Source organism: Toxotes jaculatrix, chromosome 16, assembly GCF_017976425.1.
Source record: "Toxotes jaculatrix isolate fToxJac2 chromosome 16, fToxJac2.pri, whole genome shotgun sequence".
NCBI lineage: Eukaryota > Metazoa > Chordata > Actinopteri > Toxotidae > Toxotes > Toxotes jaculatrix.
In genome coordinates this window covers 25,486,527-25,498,027 of record NC_054409.1, presented here as the reverse complement: position 1 = coordinate 25,498,027, position 11,501 = coordinate 25,486,527, and the positions used below count along the sequence as shown (strand labels likewise).

Below are 11,501 nucleotides of genomic sequence, written 5' to 3'. Positions count from 1 at the left end.
TAACTTCTGGAAGTATTATTCTTCACAGCAACAGAACACACAAAGCCTAAATCAGAGTCAGCGGACGTAATAAATTATGATTATTATAAACTTCTAATGAAGTTAGACAGCATGAATTTAACAATGAAAATTGGGTTGAAATAGAAGACAGACAGACAGAATTTACAAAAATAATCTCAAACATTTTGTCTGTAGATAAAAAATAAACGTTATCATCATTATTCCATTATTAATTTTATTGTTTTTATTCATATTAATCTTGTGCAACACTTTGATGAAAAGCAACTTAAAAATACTGATATTATTATTATTACGTCATCTGCCTGAAATGAAAAAAAAAACCATCATCTTTCAGTTTTGCTCACATTATTTTTCTTTATTTGTAGTTTCAGTGTTGAGTTTGTCTGCATCATTTCCTCTCAGTAAACTTGAATAAGCTCCGCCCACTCCGCCAGTGGCCATGCTCCATTTTCTTGCACGTTGCTAGGCGACGACTTCCAGTCCCAGCTCCTCACCGGGATGCTCCAGGAGGAACCGTAATTCGCCGTCACGTAGTCCAGCGTTTCGCACGGAACGCGAACTTTCACCTCAAGAAGCTCCGCCCAGCAAAGCGAGAAACGAGGGAAGACGTACCTGAGAAAAAACAAACACAAAACTTTACTGAGGACAAATGTTGGACAGAATTTGGTCAAATTCAAAAACACACAACTCTTGTTAATTCTTAACTCAGTTATAAAACGTCTGTTTATGCTGCTGCTGATTTTATTTTACCGTTAAAGTAAAAACAGATGCAGTTTTACAAACAGATTTTTATTTAATGTAAAATAAAAACATTTTTATTTACTTGAACTTCCTGCCGGTCTTTGCTTGTGTTCCTCCGTTCCACACGACGTCTCCATCTTTATAGAAAAAGAAAACGTCCAGTTTGACGTCATCCCTCAAAAACGACAGCTCAAGACTGTCCCCCACCTGTATTTCAAAATAAAACAAGTCTTTGAAATAAGATGCATCCCAGCTTCAACATAACGTCACCAAGCTTCAAAGTAAATCACCTATTCATTTCAAAATAAAATGAATAGCTTTCAGACTAAAATACATAAATTTAAAAATGAAATAAATCTGACTGAAATACACCCGACCCTTCAACATATAACACACAACTGCTTCACAGAAAGTACACGCCTGTTCATACATGTGAACAGTAAAACACTGATGAAATGAAACAGATAAAAATTTTAAGATACAGAAAATCATTTTGACCTTTCCAAACTTGTGTTTGAGTGAAAGGCCGGCATCTCCGAACGCTGCAACGATGTCCCATCTGAAGTCTTCGATAAAAATCCCGATATCCACATCGTGACTGTATGAGATAATACTGCACTGCCTGAACCAGCCTGCAGGGGACCAAAGACACAGAGACACTTGTCCATTCATTATTCTGTCGTGTTAGCATGTAAGCATGTCAGTATATTAGCATGTTACCCAGACAGGTGCCGCTGCTGAGCCAGAAGGGAATGTCGAGGTGAGCGAGTGTTCGAGCGGCTACATGAAGCAGTGACTTTGTTTTCCTGCGAAACTCCAGAGCTGCTGGCGACGAGTCGTCGGGGTAGAGCTACATCGACACTCAGGGGAGAGAGAAAACCTTTCTTTATTTTTCTGAATTTAAAACATTTATTATTATTTAAAACATTTATTATATACATCGATTTTTAGCCTCGTCCTGATTTTATACTGAACTTATCTTAATGACGGTGACACGTGGGCCACCTACGAGCTTTTCCCATCACCAAATGCTCCTGTGGTTCATGTGAGTCGAGGTGGAAAGTTCAGAGGAATCGAGCAGTGAACTCACCGACGTTAGAATTAAACTGCTGTTTCACTTCAGACTGAATGCTGCAGATTTTTCTACAGAATTTATTTCATTTAGAATTTTATCTTCACATTTCCTGTTCTTAAACATTCTATCTGACCTTTCACCTAAAACACGGTGTAAAGAAAAGACACTTTGCTTTTAACTTGTGTGACAATCAAACATTTAGAAAATGATTTCATCAAAACTTTTGTCACAATTTTTACTTTTTTGTTTTCAGCAAAAAAAATTCTCCTTTATCTTTAATTGAATTACATCACATTCACTTTATTCTTATTTTTCATGTTCACTCTGTTTCCTGTCCCCCCTTTTCACAATAAAAGCCCTGTGGTCTGTCTGACCTGTAGGAAATTGTGGGCGTCACGGTAACGGCACTCCAGGAAGCGGGCATGTCGCTGCTCGGACAGGAAGCGAGAAACATTGCGTGGGACTTGAACGTCCAGGCCATCCAGGACAGTCAGGACCAGCTCTGGCCTGCAGGGGGCGACCACACAGAGCAAAGACACAGGAAGTCCACTATCACAATTAAATAGTACAGGACACAGCGGACAAACACGTCTCAATCTGCAGTCAGAAAAACCATGATGGCATCTGCGACACGATGCTGGCTTGGTTCATCTCCACGACAACAACGATGCTGATGACTGCTTGTCTCTTTTGTGGGGTCCCTGGGGTCTGTTCTGTCCCCTTCAGTTTCCACATACATGTGTAAACATAATATAGACAGACTGCTTGTCCAGATAAAGTCTGGTAACGTGTGTCCTTTCTGCTGTTCTTGGTGAAATGAAGACCTGAAAGTCCAGAACGTCCCTGTTGATTGACAACACTATAATCATGATATAATTATATTATAAATTTGCTTCTGGCTGCAGCAGCATGAACATGCTCGCGTTAGCTCTGATGTCTTTGCTAATAATGTTAAAAAACACATTTAGTTCTCAGAGACAAACTGTGTGTCCTCTTCTTCTGTCTCTTCTTAACACTCACTTTTACCTTGTGGCTTTTTCTTAACTCGTGTTTTTTCTTATTGTTGAAATGATTTTAGTTTGTTCCATATTTTATGTTTTGGATCATATCTATATATTATTCTTTATTTCTGCTGCGACCTTATTTTGAAAGGGGCTATGTAAAGTTATCATGAGAATCTTTAATCAGCTGTTTTACACAAACTCTGAAGGCAGAGCTACTCGCTCACGTTGCACCTGTCATAAGCTCCGGCGTGACGTCCGTAGTCGAGCAGTTTGAAGGGAGCGAAGCTTCGGTCCATGTTTGTTCGGAGGCGTATCGCTCCGTGCCACAGGTAGTTCCCGCTCCGCTCGTACAGGAACACCACCTGGGACAACACACAGTTACCACCGTATTACAGTTTGGCGTGTTTCTATGTGGCCATTAGGTGTTTCCAGGTTGTGGCTATATGTTTGCCATGGAAGCTGCTTGGTTTCGCCAGGTGATGTGGCCCCACCCACCTGGATGATATATCCTTGTAGGCGGAACAGGAAGTGCAGGGGGACCTCCTCTCCTGATAGAGTGTCCAGACTGGACAATCGTGGGTCCTCTCCCCACAGCTCCATCAGCTCGAAGCCTTTCTGCTGAGCAGCCAATAGGAAGCCGGGCTGACAGAAAAAAACAAACAGCAGTCAACCTGCTTTACCTGCAGACCCACCCCCACCTGAAAAACCTGCATCGTAATTTAACAGATTAGATCAATTTCATACAAACATAAAATAATGTTTTTACGAATCATAAACAACTGAAATTTTTCTCAGGCTCTGTTGTTTCCCACCCTCCCCCAGACCATGAATACATCATACTCACATCGTACTTCCACAGATTGGCATGCAGCGCAAACGACGTGATTGGCCGGCCGGTGCACAGGAAACTGCAGTGCGGTTCACGCGCCTGCCGGTCACGCTGCCGCACGGCATCCTGGGAGAGCAATGTGAGAACTGCGGTGTCGGCGAGAAACATGGGCAGCCTGAAACGCTGCGCTAATGCCAGGAACTTCTTTACCGTCTGCTACAAAGACAAACAACAGGACGGTTACCATGGAAACAACAGCCGGGACGGGACACTGATGACATGAAGCTGAGACAGGAGTCACACATGACAGTGAGTCTGACAGATAACGGGGGGGTGTAGCCACTGATGCTGCTCACTTACCCATTGGACATCGGTGGCGGTCAGGTGACCTGTTTGGCTCAGGACGTGAGGACCAGACTGCAGGAAACCAACACGTTGGACAAGAAAAATTCAAAATGTCAGAATTATAATTTTTATGTGATAGAACAGTTTGACGTACATGACGGTATATGTCACTTATCTCATGTTCATATGCAAATATGAAGATGTTTTTATGTTTTTGATTTGATTTGTTTTTCTGATAGTGGAGTACGTGTATATTCTAAGAGGGGGTCCTGAAGTATTTTTACTTTTATCTTTTATTCAACTTTCTATTTTATTTTTGTTCTTGTTTTTCATTATATATATATTTTTTTATTTTTCACTGTTTTCATTTTGCCTTTATTTATTTCACACACACCTTTTCTCGGTGTGGTTTGTCTGTAACCACAGAATTTCCCTGCAGGGATTAATAAAGTTTTCTGATTCTGATTCCAGAAAAACTGATTGTTCAACAGCAACGAACCCTGTTTGATGTTATCATTCCATACGCTCGGACTCATATTCGCAGTATGTTGTTCTTGGGTAATGTTGTTTTAATCCTGTCTCCTGGGATTTTCCTTCAATGTGTTATGGTAAGAACACATGTCCAACATGTGTCCTCCATCATCGTGTGAATTAGTGTATCGCCAGTTTTTACTGTTTTGTATCTTTAACTTTTTTTCGATTGTAAATATTGTCAGCATCTGTTTTTCCAAGCAGCGCCGCTCCTCCTCTCCTGACAGCTGAAACCTGCTGTGTTCGTATCATGTTCTTCACCTGATCACTTCACCACTTTAATGTTTCCTGTGCTGAAACTTTGCTGCCGTCTCTCACCTCTGAGGGACTTTAGATTAAAGCTTCTGCCAAGTGAGTGAACGTAAACGATGGAAAAGTAAATTAACACGATGTCGTCAGTCACAATGTTAGGACGTCATTTACACTGTTGTTTTTCACTCTACAACTTTATTGTCAGTTACAGTATTTTGTTGTTGTTTACGGTACTTTGTTGTGTATTATAATTTCCAGTATTTTGTTCTTTTACAGTTTTGAGTTTCTTCTTTACCGTAACGCTGAATCTCACCTTGCTGACGTACTTCCGGTAGTAATACAGCTGGAACAGCAGAAACACGGAGCTGCTAACGATCAGCAGCGCCAAAACGACCGTCCGGTTCACACGAGGCATCCGGCCACACTGCACGGGGACCGTCTCCTCATGACGTCAGCGCCGACGCTTTCGTCCGGAATTCAAAGCGGTAAAACGTCACAACGGCGAGAAACACAGCGAGCTGTCCGCGGTGTCGAGAACCGCCGCCATGTTTAAAGCTGCGGGAGGAGGAGAACAGTTTCCGGGAGACATCTTCACAGTAAAAGCTGAAAGCACATATCACCAAAGCTTTAATGTTAAACATTGTTTATGTTTATTTAATTGTTGACAGATGTGATTATTGGGTTAGGTTTTTCTAATTTTACCTCCGTTTTTATCATTTCTTCAGCTAACGTGTTTTCTTCATTAATAAACTCACCTCCCTGTTTTTTTTTTGTTGTTTATCTCCTGTGAAAACAAACCTTTATCGTGTTGAAGGAAAACAAACGTAGAATCTTTCAGTGAAATAAAATATTTGAACTATGAAAGTCTCTGCAGAGTTTCTGAATAAGTGCAGGTTCAAAAAGAGGAAAATATCACGTAAGAATTTTAAACCTCTGAAGAAAAAAACATTCACAGGGTAAAAAAAAATCAACTTCAAATTCTTTGACATGATTAGAATAAAACGTGGCTATTTCTTATCTGATCAAATTTTCTCTGAAGCACCAACGCAGGGAGCACACAGGGAAACGACTGTTTTCTTTATGTTTGATTTCAGAATGATGTTTAACTCAGCCGCTCTGTCTGCTCCAGCTGAGGCTGAGATTCCTTCTGTACGTTCACTGTTCACAACCGCTTTAACTAAACAACGGTGATAAGACTTGGCTTTAAATGCAGGACTTTTATTACACTGAGTCCTGTAACCTGTTCAGGTAGTACCTGCACTGTGGTACACTTCATTCAGGAAAAGGTCAGAGTACTTCACGCAGTAACTGTGACGTTGTACTTCACATTGTGGTATTTGTACTTCTTCACGCAGTGACACACACAAACAAGATGGCGGACCGCAGCACCAGTGTGTCCACAACAAAAAGACCAAGCTAAAACTTCCCTGGACTTTCTTAAACTCTAGTTTTTCCACTCTGACCGGAGACATGAGAGCCTCCCACTGTCTGTAACGACTCGTTTACCGGCGGTGTGTGTTTCCCCAGTGATGTTCCCGTGAAGCTGCCGCAGTCTGAAGCGGACTTTGGTCGTTTTCTCCAAAACCAGGGAGGTAAGAACGGCCGCGGTGCTAGCTGTTAGCTTAGCTCCGCGCTAACCGTTTGTTTTGGTTGGATGCCGGTGCTACAGACACCGGTCCCCGGGTTCAGCTGGACCAGGAGGAAGGAGAGCGGCCGAAATAAGATCAGGTTAAGAGGCTGTTCGGGGTTTAATCAGTGAAAGAGGCGGCAGAGCAGCGTGTTAGCGGCAGCCGGACTTTGAAATCCGGCCAGCGGTTAGCTTAGCTAGCACAGCTGCCCAGTGTTCCTGAGTGTCCTGCTGTAGAGCTCGCGCTACTGTGTGCATGCTACTGTACTACTGCAATACTGTTAACCACAGAAACTGAGACGTGTCTGGCGCTGGGAGTAGGACTGATGCGAAGCGATGCTACCGATAACTATTAAAGGTGAGGATACTTACTGTGCAGTACTGCTAATACTGTTATGTACTGCGTTATATTACTGCAGCTGATTATTGTACTGCTGTTACTGGTTTCTGCTTCTAGTTCTACTGAGACCACATTTGAGTGGCGTTGGGCAAATCAGCTTTTATAATTCTGCTGTTACTCCTCTGTGTTAGAAACACTGCAGACAATGGTAGCTGTTCTTTTACTGCAGTCCCTCTGGACTGGACAGTAACAGTTGTACTAGAATAGAATAGAATGCCTTTTATTGTGACTAAACGTTTTTAGATATGTACAATGAGATGAAAATCAACTCCTCCTCCAGTGCCAACATGTATGTAGAACAAATACAACATAGAATAGAACCATGTTAGATCAGTACGTGTGTAATGAGGTATAATAATCGAAGCAGTGTTTGAGCTCATTTGCTGTTTCAGTCCAGTTCAGTGTTACCACTTTAACATAAGGACTTTTACATTTAAAGTATTTAAAACGCTTAGTAGTAGGATTGTATTGATTGTTGTGTGAATCATTTCAGCTTTGGTGTTACTACACTCTCTACTGTTGACTGTCAGTTACACACACACACACTTTTCTGAGAGCTATATGATGAAGAAGCTTCGAGGATCAGAGGTGAAAAGGTTTTCAAGAGTCAGATGAGCAGCTGGCTTCCTGTGGCACTTCGATATACGCTGCCCTGGACGACCGTCACAGACTCATGTGAATGAATGAATGAAAAATGAAGTCATAAAGACAGAACTGTCCGTGGTGCAGTGTGGAGGGTGAGTTCATGTGTTTCACAGCCTGTTCCAGCTCCTGGTGGGATGGCAGCAGGGCGGACAGGCTGTGGCCGGGGTAGCAGGCACCTCACCGCCATCACTGAAGCTCAGGATGGTTTTAATCTCCTGCTGCAGAACCTTTCTGTTTCCAGTCAGAATCAGTTCTGCTGCTTCTCTGAAAAAGTCAACTAGAACTCAGTCAGCATACTGTTAGTACAAATACTGCAGGTGGTACCACAGAGGTGTGTGTGTGTGTGTGTGTGTTGTGAATTGTGGCATCTGATTGGCTGACTCAGTCACTGTTTCCTGACAGAGGGAAAGAGACATAGAGCATCTATACAGAGAGAGAGAGAAGGTGAGAGGAAACCCCTGCAGCCAACCTCAGCTGGAAGAAGTCAGACCTGCCTCCTGCAGTGTTTATCGCAGCGTCATGTTTACCATCACATAAATCTTTATTGTCATCAAACAATCATACACACTACAACAAAATAAAATAAAATATAATATAAAATATATTAAGTGAATGAAATACACAGAGTATATAAAGTACATAAAGTACATAAAGAGTAGAGCTGGGTATCCTTCAGAAATGTTCAGTACTGATACTCATACCTTGCCTTTGATACGATTCCTGAACGATACTTTTTCCACACCAGTTTTAAAAAAACCTGTTCTAGAAAATCTACGTTGCACATAACTCTGAAAAACGTTTTCATTCATACGTTCATGAAAACCTGCAAAGTAAAAAGTACAAAGGAACAAATGGAACCAGCACGATGAACCAGTGCAAAGTGAACAGTGCCCAGTCACTATGTTAGTCTAACTGCAGCAAACATTATATGACTCAGCAGTCTGCTTTTTCAGAGGTGTTGCCAGTTTTGGTAGAAATGACCTTTGTACACATTTTGTTTTGTGCGCTGATAAAATGGAGCCATGCTCGAGATCCTTTCCACGTTTGTTTGAGCTACGTACATGCTTCGTAAGAAACATGAGCCTAATTGGCCAGATGGTGGCGCTGTGAGGCCCATAAATGCAGTTTTGTAGAGTCGTAATCTAACCTGTGTAACCCTCAGTACCTGTCCTCAGTGTGTGGGAGTAGGTCTGCCAGAACATTCTGAGTGGCCACAAATACCCACACAGCTGCCTCCGAAGCTGCTGGACACGCCGTGTCCACAGTGCACAGGTTTTAACCACGACCTGATGTGTCATACTGACTGATGGATGTGGGCGTGGCCTGTTGGCTGTCACTCAGTTTGCTGTGAGAAAGACATTAACTTCAGTCAGATTAACAGCAAAGTAAATGTTATTCACTACATTTCTTCATACACTGTGATGATGATGATGATGATGATGAAGCCAGTGTGTGATTGGTCTGAAACTCGCTGGTTGCTGCTCACAGAGGGTTAGACTTTTATTTTGGTAAGGTTTTATTTTGTTAGGGTGGTTGTGCTGTTTCCTCCTCATGGTTAGAACCTGCAGATGGGCTCGTGCACACACGTTATTGTGTGTGTTTCTGTATGTGTGTTAATGTGTGTGTCTTGTTGTGTGTATTAGTGTGAGCTTCAACGTGTGTGTGTGTGTGTCTGTATATGAGTAGCCCAGTCAGCCTGCCTGCAGTAGCTGCTGCAAAGCATGCTGGGAGAAGGAGGGGGGACTGTTCCTCCCTCCTGCCCCCCCCCCCCCCATCTGTCTCTGCCTCCTGATTGGCTGCTCACTCCCCCAGCTGACTACCTTCTGTCAGACAGAGAGAGAGAGAGAGGGAGGGAGATGGAGGCGACAGCGATGGGGTGAGCTGCCATTTTCTCTTTCTTTATAACATCTATCCATCCTTTATTCATTCATCTGGTTTCATCTGCTTCTATGTGGTGATGAAGGGATTAATGTGGGGGATGGGGAGGTGGAGAGTTAAGAAGAGGGCGAAGGTTTTTCTTCCTTCATTGTTCTCTGCAGGATTTTCTTTGGATTTAATTTATTCTGTGTTCTGTGATGGAGGGAGAAAACGAGAGGGAGCCAGTCAAAGACAGAAAGGAAGGGTGCATGGATGGAGAGAGGGGGAGCTGGGGGAGGCAGGGATTATGGAGGGAGGAGAGAGGAGGGAGAGAAAATGGCTGACGAGTGATGGAGGATGAAGGAGGCAGAGGGAGGAGGAGAGGGCCGTTGTTCTGTCCTGTGCTGTTTTATCTGGAGTTGTTTGTTAATCGTTTATTGTTTGACTCAGGATCAGACTGATCGCTGGAATCAGTGTTATTGATCACAATGTGATTGATGAATTCTTGATGAAGCAGAAACTAAGTGAACGGACACGACGCTCTCACATCTGTAGTACAGTGCAGTGCAGTACAGTGCAGTACAGTGCAGTACAGTGCAGTGCAGTACAGTGCAGTACAGTGCAGTACAGTGCAGTGCAGTACAGCGTGCTGAGTCAGTGTTGCTGTCAGATTTTCGTGCAGTGTCACTGGAAACTGTTTTCACCGTCTTCATTAAACTTTCACACTAAAACGTTGGAGCTGAAACGCAGTAACTCTCAGACCAGGACCTGGGTTTGGACACAGTCTCTGCAGAGCTGCATGATCACAGGTCAAACCAGTAAACGAGGACAAATGACCGTGTGCAGTGTCTCAGTGTGACGTCCTCATGTCCTCTTCTGTCCAACTCGTCAAACCTACATGTTCTGTTCACTCTTGTAAGACGCTGAGCGTCTGTCAAAGCTTTTTACCTTCTGATCGTCAGGATCGTTGCTCAGTCGTTGTTTCAGCTGGTTAATTAGTTAACTGTCGCAGAAGCAGGAGGAAGTGACATCAAACAGCCCGTTCATGACATCATGCACCCTGTTCCTGTTTTGATTCGTGTTCATGTGTCTGTAAACGTAGACAGCCACGTCAGTGATGGGAACCTGTGATGATGTCACAGAGTGCTTTTCAACATGGCCGCCTTCTTTCTGATTAACTGAATAATGTTACCAGCTCTGATTTTATGATCATGAACCGGTCAGACACAAAATGAGGGAAGTATGAGGTGAACAGCCACAGGTGAACGTGACCTGTTGTGTTAGTGGAACAGTTTGAACACGTGTGAACAGCTGAGCAGCAGTTCAGTTTGTGAATATTCAGATATGCAGTTCAGTCTCTGATCAGTAATTAATTAATGATAACTGCTACTGTCCGACTGTCACACAAACCACGTTGACACGAGCTCATCACACCAACACGTACGACACGCCGCAATTCTACGGTGAAACAATGTCATCAGACGCCGCGGAGAAGCTTCACACACTGGGAGAGACTCACAGAGCGAACCTGCCACGTTGGACAGACAGGTGCAGTCAGGCTGTTGTCAGGTGGCTGAGTGAAGTGCTGGAGCTGCTGACGGCTGAAGAAGCATCGTTATAACATCTGAGGAAACAACGAACCCAGCGTGTTTCCTCCAACAGTGACCTGAGCCGCTGTGTCCACTGTCCTCTGTGTGACGTGTAGCTGCTCTTATTTTAGTAGGAAGTCTTGTTTCTATTTGCTCATGTCACAGTTACTGCACAGCACTGTTAACACAGACCCTAACAATAACAATAACAACAACAATAATAATCATAATAATAATGTGAAGAGGAGCAGTTGTTCCTGAGCTCTGACCTTTGTAAACACACAGATTCAGATCAGACGGTGTAAGAACCGAAGCTTTGCTGCTCTGAGCCGTCAGTCAGGAGACGTTAGCTTAGTAACTAACCACCGCTTGGGATGGAAGGTTACTGTGGTTCACACTGATCCTGCACCAGTGACCCACACTGTGTGAATGTCCCTGTGCTGTACGTTGCTCTACAGTTACACCACCCAAACACCAGGTGGCAGTGGAGTTTCTGAGCCACTGTCTCTTTGTGTTCTTCAAACAGTGGTGACTGAAAGAGGGCGGGTCTCAGTCCTCTGACAGGTAAAAAATAAAAACAGCTGT

The 11,501-nt window shown here is 43.3% G+C and overlaps 2 protein-coding genes across 3 annotated transcripts in view; one reads left to right on the top strand and one right to left on the bottom strand.

Annotated features, from left to right (window-relative positions):
- Positions 1-221: 221 nt before the first annotated feature.
- Positions 222-5,360, bottom strand: fktn (fukutin). Of its 2 annotated transcripts, none has more exons than XM_041059521.1 (10): positions 5,112-5,360; positions 4,031-4,087; positions 3,686-3,886; positions 3,337-3,483; positions 3,073-3,203; positions 2,212-2,344; positions 1,483-1,612; positions 1,261-1,394; positions 845-969; positions 222-633 (listed from the first exon to the last, which is right to left on the bottom strand). In XM_041059521.1, exons 1-10 carry the CDS (start codon positions 5,211-5,213, stop codon positions 420-422), a joined length of 1,374 nt encoding a protein of 457 aa, XP_040915455.1. In that variant the 5' UTR covers positions 5,214-5,360; the 3' UTR covers positions 222-419. The 2 variants fall into 2 exon arrangements, with proteins under 2 accessions (XP_040915455.1, XP_040915456.1); XM_041059522.1 differs by having other exon boundaries at positions 3,686-3,883.
- A 732-nt stretch (positions 5,361-6,092) lies between these two features.
- Positions 6,093-11,501, top strand: part of apc (APC regulator of WNT signaling pathway) — a 21,800-nt gene continuing 16,391 nt past the window's right edge. The window contains exon 1 of the mRNA XM_041059525.1: positions 6,093-6,390. The gene's annotated coding sequence lies outside the window, so the exon portion shown is untranslated. The remainder of the gene's footprint in view (positions 6,391-11,501) is intronic.

Excerpts from the sequence above, each read along its gene's own strand:
- fktn (XM_041059521.1), bottom strand. The coding sequence starts at position 5,213 with ATGCCTCGTGTGAACCGGACGGTCGTTTTGGCGCTGCTGATCGTTAGC. Across the intron at positions 3,887-4,030 it reads CCGCCACCGATGTCCAATGG|CAGACGGTAAAGAAGTTCCT; the intron begins GTAAGTGAGCAG and ends TTGTCTTTGTAG. Across the intron at positions 2,345-3,072 it reads CACGCCGGAGCTTATGACAG|GCCAGAGCTGGTCCTGACTG; the intron begins GTGCAACGTGAG and ends CGCCCCCTGCAG.